We start from the raw sequence: 12,091 nt of genomic DNA, 5'->3' as shown, positions 1-12,091 counted from the left end.
TCAACAATCTGCCACAAAGTATTAAAAACTTGGGCAATGATACTAAAAAGTTTAAATCAGAGTTAAAGAATTATCTACATGCTCATTCCTTCTACTCTTTAGATGAATACTTCAATGTAAATAGAGAATGATGTAAAATTAAGTTATATTAATTGTTAAGCTAAAATTGTCTTGTACTTAAGTATGTAACCTTTTGACTTGTTCTGTATCCAAAGGTACTAACCTGTTTAGGATTTATAGAATGTAAATAAATTCAATTCAATTCAAAAAATAAGGAAGGAAAGAAGGCTAAAAATATACTTCTGATTTGTTTTCAGACTGTTCGCGATCGCAAGATCCTAGAGGTACATGTGGATAAAGGTATGGTGGATGGGCAGAAGATTACTTTTGGAGGGGAAGGCGACCAAGAACCGGGTCTTGAACCAGGAGACATCATTATCGTCTTGGATGAGAAAGAAAATGAAGTTTATAAGTGAGTACTTTGCAACATATTATGTGAATGTGGTGTCACATTATTAAGGGGAATTTTCACCTGTTGTTCACTCTTCATTCACACTTATCATTTACTGAAAAGTATGGCATTTGCCTTGCCATCCTGTGTTATCTGAGGTTATTTTATGCATTTGTATCAGCCACATAATGGTGCTTCTAGTGTGTTACAGGTGCGGAATGGATGAGGATGTTTTTTTTTTGTTTTTTTGTTTTGAAGATACGCAATGGAAATTCTGTACTGATCTGTTCACTAAAAACCTGTAATAAGAGCGCTGCATCTAGTAAAAGGAAAGGGGTTTGGGATATGGATACTGGGGTATGCCATTTTGTAATGTTTATGAGAATGTAAGAAATTGTGGGATAGCTGAGTCAGTATAGCAACAGGCTATAGGTTGGGAGGCTGGGTTTCAGTTCCTAGCAGGAACAATGATTTTGCTTCACAGTGTCCGTACTGGCTCTGGGGCCCACCCAGTCTCCTAGCCAGTGGGTACCTGGGGTTCTTCCCCCCCGTGGGCAGCCAGCAGCCACTGCTGAGGTCAAGAATATGTGGAGCTATATCTCCACTCCCCCCATATGTCTTCAAGGCATGATGCGTAGTTAAGCACAACTTTACATTTACCTCAGAAATTGATTCATGATTCATATTTCTTAACCAAATAGCTTGTTCAGTGTTCTCTGATGGTGGGGTCTAGAACTATCTTGACTGGTGTACTGTTTAGGAAAAAATCTGTGAACATCTGTATGATTGAAGTTAATAGAACAACTGTGTGGATAGCTTCTATCGCTGTCTTGACTCTTGGATTCAGGAAATATATGTATCATGGTGACGAATTTGTTTTTATTTACAGACGATCTAATAATGATCTAATTATGCGGATGAATATTGAGTTGGTTGAGGCGCTCTGTGGTTTCCAGAGGGTAATAAAGACCCTTGATGATAGAGATCTAGTCATCACAGCTATTCCTGGTGAGTTCTGCTTTTAAAAGGAAAGTTTTTCTCATTAAGAAGAAATACATATGTGATGTGTTCAGCTTTAAGAGGAAATTACGTGGTCTTGCGGGGTGGTATTTTCAGTTTTTGTTGTCTTGAGAAGTGAAATTATTTGTTTTCTCATACTCAGTTATAATGCACTTACATTCCGTATATAAATCGATCAGAAAGTCGCACAGGTCATACTGTAGGTTTACCACACAAAAGATAGTTTGCAAAACATTGTGCGCATGTGTGATAATGTTAAAACTGTACAGCTCAGAGTTTATTGCGTGTCCTTGAGCTGTCCACATGCTCTTTCAGTCCTCATTAACCTTTAACAGCCCGAATGTTATAATTTTTAGAGGCAAGCCATGTGCTTCCTTTGTGAGTGCTGGCAGTTTGACCTTGGGTTTGAAACCCAAACAGACTCATGAATGTTCATGTCAGATGTTTATTTGTTAGCTCTGAACAATGAAATCGTTTATTAGGGTATTGGTTTCGAAACTATTTAGATATGACTGTTTATGGCCTGGTGAGCCAATAGAAGTCAGCTTTGTTTTGAGAACTCAGAGGAGGAAATATTCGTGGGCGCTTGCATATCAGTGCTACCAGAGCTTTCCAGGAAGTGTTACGCATTCAGGGATTGGTTTGCAGTGTTGTTTTCTCAGTTAGGATGTCAGTGGCGGATTTTCTAATATTTTGTTATTAGTTAGGAAGTCAGTGTCAGACTCCTGTATTTCTTTGTATACCATTTTTATTGTGTATCTCGGAAGAGGTATAAACCCACTGAGCCAGTGTTACTTTGTGCGTAAAGACATCTTCGTCACTGTGACTTTCGGTATCAGTGGTGGACTGGCACTTTTTGACTGCTATTGCAATTATTTTGCATCACAATTTTGCGAGTGTTCTTAACAGGTGTTCCTAACAGTCTCGCTTTTTCAATCATCATAAATTATGGGATTTAGCTGGAAGCCCCCTCCCCCAAGATGGAACCTCAAAAATGAGCCTGATACTCAAAAACTCCTTGATGCTGAAGAACTGGAGGAAATATTGATGGAAGATGAATCTGATATTGAGTTGGAAGAACTCGATGAGGTCATTGAACCTCACGAGCATATGTCGTCATCATCATCGTCACCGTCATCATCGTCGTCATCATCATCATCATCATCATCATCATCGTCGTCGTCGTCGTCGTCGTCGTCGTCCTCCTCCTCTTCTTCTCCTCCTCCTCCTCCTCCTCAAGTAATGAGGCAGGGGGAATGGAGATCAGGTTTCGCAATAGAAGACCCAGGGATTCGCCAAAGCTACTAGATTTCACTGGTCCTCCGAGTGGAATCAACAGATCCGCTGCTCCCAATATAAATGCTCAGTCCTTTCCCTTTTCCATTTTCATTTTCTTTTTCCATTGTATATTCCAGATTTTGGTACAAGAAACAAACAGATATTTTCGTCAATTTTTGGCAAGTCAAGATGCTCCAGGCCCTTCTGCTCAACCGCCTGACGCCACAATTGAAGAAATATCAAAATTTTTGGCCATAATAATTCAAATGGGCCACGATCAGCGGGACACCCTGAAAGATTATTGGTCGAGAGATGAGCAGTACTACACTCCATTCTATCATAACACCATGGTACGCGACCGTTTCTTCCATATTTTGAGATTTCTTCATTTTGAGAATAATGAAGCTCCTCCAAATCGAGATGACCCAGAGTACGATAGGCTCTGGAAGATTAGAAAAATTTTCAACAGTCTTAACAGCAAATTTTGTGAACTTACAATCCATCGGAACATCTTGCTGTTGATGAAGTGATAGTGCTGTTCAAAGGAAGAGTGGTTTTTCGGCAGTATATTCCAAAGAAACAAAAGAGTTGGAATAAAAATTTACAAGCTTTGCAATTCTCTGGGCTATACATATGACATGACTGTTTATTTAGGGAAACAAAGGCAACTTGTAACTGAAGAAATTACACCAACCCATGGCATTGTTCTCCAGCTAATTCGAAGAGTAGAAGGCTCAGGACACAAACTTTATATGGACAGCTATTTCAGTTCCCCTGCATTGTATGACGATCTTCTAGATCGTAAAATAAATACGTGTGGCGCCGTTTGCAATGACAGGCGTGGAATGCCACAAGAAATTCGGCCCAAATCGATGAAATTGAAAAAAGGGGATATTGTGACAAGAGTGAAGGGGAATCTAAGTGTTGTTCGTTGGAAAGACAAGCATGATGTGTATGTTCTGACGAATATGCACCCCCCTCCATTGGATGGCAACTTCCGAGATGAATCTGGCCGTGCTGTCAAACCTCATGTAATTGAAGACTACAATGCACACATGGGCTTTGTGGACAAATCTGACAGAATGGTGAACAGCTATGGCATTGCTCGGAGGACATGGAAATGGGCGAAGAAATTATTCTTCCACCTCCTAGACATGACTGTTCTCAATGCATATCTGTTACACAAGTCATGTGATGGGAAAATGACGCACAAAAAATACCGCAAAATTTTGGTTCGTGATTTGATTCTTCAATCACACGAGGCGAATATCACGGTCAGTGGCGTTTCTCGGGGGAGGCCAAGTTCATCTGCGGCCCAACTGAGCTGACTGGAGGTGAAACATTCAAAACACTGGCCAGCTAAAGGGAAACAAAGACGTCACGTTTGTTCTATAAACAAGAAAAGCAAGAGCATGCTTTTCTGCTGTAAAAAGTGTGATGTTACGCTGTGTGTGGTGGATTGCTTTGAGAAATGGCACATGTGAGTCAGAGTGTAAACTGTGAAGTGAAGCAGTCCAAACCGCGTACAGTCCGCACCAAATATTATTGTATATAGTGTCATCATATTTACATCACCACCACAATTCAAGGTTGAAGAAAAATAACGGGTAAGTCCTTTAGAAATTCATAATGTATATAATAATGATTATATTTTGAATTTCATGGCAAAATACTCACAGTTGATTTTCATTTGTAAAACTTGCCCTTTTGTATATATGTAGAAAATTTTATTGTCTTTCAGGTTCTTTTTAGTTCATAATCCGATGTTGCATAGAACGGAAAATATGCATTTTTTTCTGAAAGTTTGCAATGTTAAAGACTTAGGGCCATTTAAATTCCGGCCGTAGGGAGCTGCAGGCAATTTAAAAGTCCGTACGTTAAAGGTTAATAAGGCTTGAGTTTCTTCAAGCCAGTCTGTATAAGGTTGCAACAGCTATTCATATTTATTCATATAAAAAGTTTTAAACGTTTAATATTAGTGTATTTATTACGTGTTTTCAAATCTTTTCCAATTCTGTAGTCCTAGCATGATACCTGGTCTCAATACTGAAAACATTGCTAAGTAATCCATTGGCTAAAATATGGCAGAAGAATCTAAGAAGAAATGGTACATACTTTTGAGAATGGACCAAGATTAGGTTGGATTAACCTTTAACGTACGGACTTTTAAATTGCCGGCAGCTCCCTACGGCCGGAATTTAAATGGGCCTAAGTCTTTAACATTGCGAACTTTCAGAAAAAAATGCATATTTTCCATTCTACGCAACATCGGAATATGAACTAAAAAGAACCTGAAAGACAATAAAATTTTCTACATATATACAAAAGGGCAAGTTTTACAAATGAAAATCAACTGAGTATTTTGTCATGAATTGCAAAATATAATCATTATAATATACGTTATGAAATTCCAAAGGACTTACCTGTTGTTTTTCTTCAACCTTGAATCATGGTGGTGATGTAAATATGACGACACTATATACAATAATATTTGGTTCGGACTGTACACGGCTTGGCCTGCATCACTTCACAGTTTACACTCTGACGCGTGTGCCATTTCTCGAAGCAGTCCACACAGCGCGACATCATTCTCTACAGTGGTAAAGCGTGCTCTCGCTTTTCTTGTTTATGGAACAAACGTCTTTGTTTCCCTCTAGCTGACCAGTGTTTTGAATATTTCACCTCCAGTCGACTCAGTTGGGCCCCAGATGAACTTGGCCTCCCCCGAGAAACACCACTGACCGTGATATTTGCCTCATGTGATTGAAGAATCAAATCACGCACCAAAATTTCGCGGAAATTTTTGTGCGTCATTTTTCCATCACATGACTTGTGTAACAGATATTCATTGAGAATAGACATGTCTAGTAGGTGGAAGAATACTCGCAAAATTGTGATGCAAAGTAATTGCAATAGCAGTCGAAAAGTGCCAGTCCGCCACTGATACCGAAAGTCACAGTGACGAAGATGTCTTTACGCACAAAGTAACACTGGCTCAGTGTATTTATACCACTTCCGAGATACACAATAAAAATGATATAAAAGAAATACAGGAGTCTGACACTGACTTCCTAACTTTTAACAAAATATAGAAAATCCGCCACTGACGTCCTAACTGAGAATTCAACACTGCAAGCCAATCCCTGAATGAGCCACACTTCCTTGAAAGCTCTGGTAGCACTGCTATGAAAGTGCTTACGAATATTTCCTCCTCTAACTTCTCAAAACAAAGCTGACCTCTATTGGCTCACCAGGTCATAAACAGTCATATCTAAACGTAAATAGTTTCGAAACCAGTACTCTGATAAACGATTTCGTTGTTCAGCGCTAACAAATAAACGTCTGACATGAACTTCATGAGTTTGTTTGGGTTTCAAACCCAAGGTCAAACTGCCAGCACTCACAAAGGAAGCACGTGGCTTGCCCCTAAAAATTATAACATTCGGCCAGCTCGGCTTGCTGCTTGATGCGAATAATTATAACATTCGGCCGTTAAAGGTTAAAGAGGTGGGCTATACTGGGCCTTACATCATGATTGACTTCTATTTGTTGTACATCTCCTTTCTTAATTTAACCTTCTAGCAGTCCTGTGCTTTTAAATGAAAGACAGTACTCAGCTTAATGGGACATTTTGATATCCACTTGGCTGTATGAAGTGGAGCCTCAAGCTATAACTTCAGTCACACAGTAGGACAGGTGAGAGAGGATGTTTAATCTTTGCTATGGGGTCTTTTCCAGGTGAGACCATGTACTGGTTCCATTTTGCATAGTTGTCCTTTTATGTGTGTATGGTGGTATTCTGTTTTAGTCCCCACTTGACACCTGTTTCTGAGGTGCTGAGTGGACAAACCAAAATGTGACACCTCCGAGAATTTTTAACATAAATTTTTTGCAGAGGTGTAGGTATTTGCCAGACTCCTTTCATGCACTTGATGCTGACAAATATGGTGAATATTATAAGAACAGTTTATTTTATTTTTGCAGGTGAAGTGACCAAACATGGTGATGTGAAGTGTATTATGAATGAAGGCATGCCTCAATATAAGAACCCCTTTGAGAAGGGACGTCTCATTGTTCAGTTTCTTGTGAACTTCCCATCAAGTTTACCTCCAGAACTGATTCCTCAGCTAGAGAACTGTCTGCCACCCAGGTAAGTGTCCTTAAATAAAAGCAGTGGGTCTTAACACCCAAGGGCCTCCCTATTAACATGTTGCACGCAAGGACCCCTCATCCCTGCACATTTAAATTACTGCATATCAGCTTCAGACAGATTTGAGTAAAATAATTTATTTAAAATGTGTTTTAATGTATATCCCACATTACAGAGTGTTTAAGAACTGTTACAGTTATATTACTATAAGGTTTATTTTGGACTCTATCCATCGTCTGGTTCTTATAGTTCTGTACAGCATACACCATTGTCAGAATACTTTAAAGTCTAACTGTTACAATGTATTTTCTTACCTCAAATGTTTAATGACAAAAATGGACGAGTTACTGCTTTATAACTAGTGTGGGTATCTGTATGCAACTTTTAGCCCAATATATTTGTCATACCATTATTTTTTCAGATAAATGGATTTAGTAAAATATTAAATGCAATAGTTCTTCCATCTGACTTAAAATAGGAGAACAAAATTATCTTGTGGACCCCTATAGGTCCATGGCCCACACTTTCTGCATGTATAATTTAGGTCTGCTTACTGGTGGCAAAGTACAGGGCAGATTCAAAAGGCATGTGGTGGGATTAGGTCTCAATTTTGTTGCAAAATGTCTTTAATTAAACTTAACATAGAGAAATGCTTCCTGAAGTCTACACATGTACTCAGTATATTTTACTAAAATTGATACTAGGGAAACTGTACATTTCATTAATGAAGACTGTAAAAGTAAAGTAAAGGTAGCCCTGTAACAGGCCTTGGAGGTCCACAGGTTTCTGAGATGTTGAGGCTCCCACATTTTCTAGACAGTCTGCTCATAGATGGTGGTAAGGTTGTCAGCCTTATGCGCTGGCTGCCCTTTATCCCCAAGAATATTCCTGGTACTCATTTCTGTTAGAGACTGAGTCGACCCCAGGGCCATAGTGCAGCTGGAAGGATTAGGTATGATGAAAGTTTAACTACAAGCATTTAAATATCTGTCCAGTCCTGTATACACACACACACACACAAACAAACTCCGTGATTTTAGTCTGCAACCGAACCATACTGACTGAGCGACCGCTGCTTGTCGGAAAAGTTAGTGCCAACTTTTGCGGGTAGGGGGTGTCGCGTGGCCAGCACAATGATCGGTTTTCTAGACTGGAGCTGCTATTTCTTTGAAATAGCTCCACAGTTGTCATCACGAGGCTGAGTGGACCCCATTCCAGACCCACTACTTCTCAGAAAAAATCTGGTAGCACCGGGAATCGAACCCAGACCTCTGGATTTGTAGCCAGGAACTCTGACCACAAGACCACAGGTGGTCTGTATACACAATGAATATGAATTTCTTTTTTATGAAATTAACAAAAAGTAAACTTAGTGAAGTAGAAATAAAAGTGGATCATAAAGAATGTTAAAGATAATTGTCATTACTAACAAAGTTAGGAATGTGTGGGGTGAAGTTATCTTTTGATCCACATCTAATTTTTATTTTTTCTGAGGAGACATACATAACAAAACATTTGTCAAATAATAGAATAAGTAGAACTTTTTCCTGAAACCTCTTTGTCTAGTAAGTATTTCTTAATTACTGCATGTAGTGAAATACTGATTTTTTTTTAATTTCCTTGAATTTACATTAATTTGGCTATATTGATTTTCCTATTAATTTCAAGAAATTATAACCAGAGATATTTACACATTTGTAAGCAGTTCTAAAAGAAGAGTTACAGGGCTCCTGTAGAAGTGGTGTGATAAAAAGACCCGTGAATATTAATGTATACAAGTGGTGAAGAGATACAGAGTGTAGGAGTTGGAGTACTTGGTAAAGGCTGTAGATTTCTTCCATCTGAACTGGAAGACCAGATCGTTGAAATATACAATTTTTGCTCTTCTAGACCCGAGACCATGATTCCTGATGGGGCAGAGGAGTGCCTGCTAGTGGACCTGGACCCAGAGCAGGAAGCTAGGCGACGTGAATATAAGAATGCATATGACGAAGACGAGGCAGGTCATGGGCCCAGTAGGGTACAATGTGCCACTCACTAGGTGTCTTGCTCCTTCCCTATACTGAGTGAGAGTTACAGATGTGGAACAAACAGGAAGTAAATGAGAGACACAGGTGAAAGATTGAGGATAGTACATGAAACAGGTGATTGATAAATGAAGATTAACCCATGAAATAAGTGAAGATCAAATGAGTGGACTAGACATTAACAGCATTTCCTTGTCTTTAATTTTGAAGCAGGTTTATGATCTAATATAGAATGATAGCTGATATAACAGTAGAAGTGTGTCTCTCCGCTTGTGGATAAGATTATAATGAAATTTAGTTTACCACCAAAATTTAATCATTTTTGAAGTCTTGGATTGCTGTACAATTGATGTCCATAGTTATGTTATTGGAATTATGGATTGTTGTATTTACTGAAAGGAGATTGTAAATGTACAAGCTTTTGTAGATATACAGTCCTGCAGCAGAATGTTCTTTCTCATACAGTCTTATATTAGACAGTTGTTTATCCCACCCTATCAGTACCAAATTATTATGTTGTTGTGGTTTATTGGACTCACTTCTGCATCTGTAGTGTATTGACTGAAACCTAATAGCAAGAGATTTTGTATGTAACTGTAGGCAAAGCTCAGGGCATAGAACTGATATTGTCTTAAACCAGAAGTGGAAATACAAATTAACCATTAGAACATAAAATACTGTTCGCTCATTAGAAAGCTGCATTTATATTTATTGTTATGTAGCAGAAAACAAGAGAAAAGCTGTTCTGTTCTTCTAAATTGCTGTAAAATGATGGTGACGCTGTTGAAGTAGCAATAAAATTAAAAGTGTGTCTCCATCTGTGGGTGGTTAAGTCTGTGCACATTTTCTTTATTGCATCTGTTTATTCCAGCGGTATTCTTGCTTTAAGGGATCGATCGTATCTGTGTAATGTCTAGACAATTATTTATGCAATTCCATGTTGAGGCCTGCAACTTTAGTTCCAGATATTGTATTACTGAAATGGTGTTCTTTCAGTTGTTGCAGTAATATTGTGCATAGTAGGATTTAATATGTTTGTGTCATAATTTATGTTTAATGTAATGTGATACTTAATTCCATGTTGTGGGTCCAACATTTAAATATGATTAATACTCAATGACACAAAGAGACAGTCTCTTGAGTTAACATTTTCTTTGGCCAGTCAGATGAATAACAGAGAATGCATTTTGTATTATCTGGTATACATCTGGGAAAAAAAAAAAGTATCCATTTTAATGCTTAAATATAGTGAAATAAAACAGTTTACTCTTAAGTATTGTCTGAGGTACTTGATGTTTTGATTAGTATTAGGTTTCCTGGTAGATTGAACTTTGCCCATAAAGTTATAGTGCTTATGGGTTCAATGTAAGGTTCACTTGGAACTTGACATGCTGTTTACTTAAAAACTAATGTGTTTTAATTCACACATAGATCAGGGGAGAGTATACTATATTTTATAAGTCTTTTGACACTAAATTAGCAAGAAGGAACCACAGTGTCAGAGGATAACCTGCTGTGGAAATAATCATCAGAGACAAAATAGGCATCTTACTGCCTGGTGGTCAGATTTTGAAAGGTTTACATATCAGCAAGTTCTGAGGTCACACTGTGCTGTCTGTAGGTAGTAGGCGATGAACCTGTGGAAGGTGTGAAGGCTATGCATTGTGTTTCACCTCTTGAATAATTTTAATTACTATTCTCTACATGCACAGGGCCCTCCCCTTTTCTTATGATGAAAACATTTGCATTTCCTGCTGTTTGTGACATAATTTTATTTTTACCACCAGAGAGAATTATAAGCAATCCAAAATTGTGTATATGTGAGATATGTAAAAAGGTAAAGTTGTCCCTGTGCTTAACTAATTAAGTACTACACCATGAAGATGCTTGGGGGAGTGGATGTATAGACCCACATTTTCTTGACCTCGGCACTAATTGGAGGTGAGTGGTCAGCTTCACGTCCGGGCCACTTTTCTACCAGGGAGAAGAGAAAAATCTTGCCCCTACCAGGACTCGTCCAGACTGTAGCTAGTCGCTATCCCAGTTGACTGTGATATGATTGTCGTAATTCAGACAGTAATGCAGTATTTTTGGCAGTGTAAGCTTTAAAGTGATCATGCTGAATGTGGTTAAAAATATGAAGTTAATTTGAAAGAAAAAGTTTGAAATTTATCAGGAATTGCACTAACATAGCTAAGTTATAATTAATATCTTTGCTCAGTTGAACATTGCTTGTAATTGATTATCACAAGGAACACATTTGTGTTTGTATAGATCCAGTAAAATTGAGTAACTCAAGACTTCTATGATGAAACAAAGTTAATTAACTGGTAATGTCAGGACACGACTGTTGTTAGTCTCTTGCATTACACTTTACCAAGCTGTGAAAAAGAATACATGGATATTTGGTTGCAACATACTCGCTGAACCTGTTTAAACATAATCAGCATTGCAAACAGTTTTACCCTGATGATGGAGACAGCAGGTTCTCTCAAATGTTCGTAACAGCATCTAAGACTACGTGGCATAAGCCCAAAAGATCACAGTTGAAACTCTCACTGCCACAAAAACAGCACACACAACATGTCAAGAGATAATCAGGGACAAGTTTTGAATTTGCTTTCTAGTTATGAAACTGAAATTTTAAAAAATGGTCTACCTCCTCCTGAAAGTTCAATTTGGACAAATAAGGTGGAAATTATTTAATGCTTTAATATTTCAACTATGCATACAGATGATTTTTCTTGGGCAGTGATATATCTTTGTCCAGGAGTGCATCTCTGTAAAACAGCTTACAAAAACAGGGTGTTCCTGTCAGCCCTAGTCTTCTGTTGTTTATGGCTTCTGTCAGGTTTGGGGTGAGACTGGAATATTCTACTACATACTCATTAATTTAATTTATTGTTTAGCATATACATAGGCTACAACATAGATTTTTGTTAAAACTTTCTATTGAAATTCTTGTTTAATGATTTTTAAAAGAGGATGAGGAATACTTCACAGACTAAGGGCTGACAAAATGGTATAAGATGCTATTTGTTCTCCTGTATCTGTTTTAATATTACACAAGCATAATCTCTGTTGACTTTTCATTTGTTATACCTCCTTCCCTTCTTTTTCCATTATTTACAATCTCTCTTGTCCAACCTATAGTTATTTCTCTTC

General features: G+C 38.0%; 1 protein-coding gene across 2 annotated transcripts in view; it reads left to right on the top strand.

Annotated features, from left to right (window-relative positions):
- The window catches only part of LOC111862368 (dnaJ homolog subfamily A member 1), a 27,627-nt gene extending 16,818 nt beyond the window's left edge, over positions 1 to 10,809 (top strand). For both annotated transcript variants that reach the window (XM_023847685.2, XM_023847684.2), the window contains exons 5-8: positions 318 to 472; positions 1,341 to 1,459; positions 6,734 to 6,899; positions 8,790 to 10,809. In XM_023847685.2, coding sequence (XP_023703453.1) covers positions 318 to 472; positions 1,341 to 1,459; positions 6,734 to 6,899; positions 8,790 to 8,940 — 591 coding nt within the window. In that variant the 3' untranslated portion in view covers positions 8,941 to 10,809. The remainder of the gene's footprint in view (positions 1 to 317; positions 473 to 1,340; positions 1,460 to 6,733; positions 6,900 to 8,789) is intronic.
- Positions 10,810 to 12,091: the final 1,282 nt, after the last annotated feature.

The sequence above is a fragment of the Cryptotermes secundus genome, unplaced genomic scaffold (assembly GCF_002891405.2).
Source record: "Cryptotermes secundus unplaced genomic scaffold, Csec_1.0 scaffold550, whole genome shotgun sequence".
Lineage (NCBI taxonomy): Eukaryota > Metazoa > Arthropoda > Insecta > Blattodea > Kalotermitidae > Cryptotermes > Cryptotermes secundus.
Note: the sequence above shows the minus strand (reverse complement) of the source record. Positions and strands in the feature narration are given on the sequence as shown.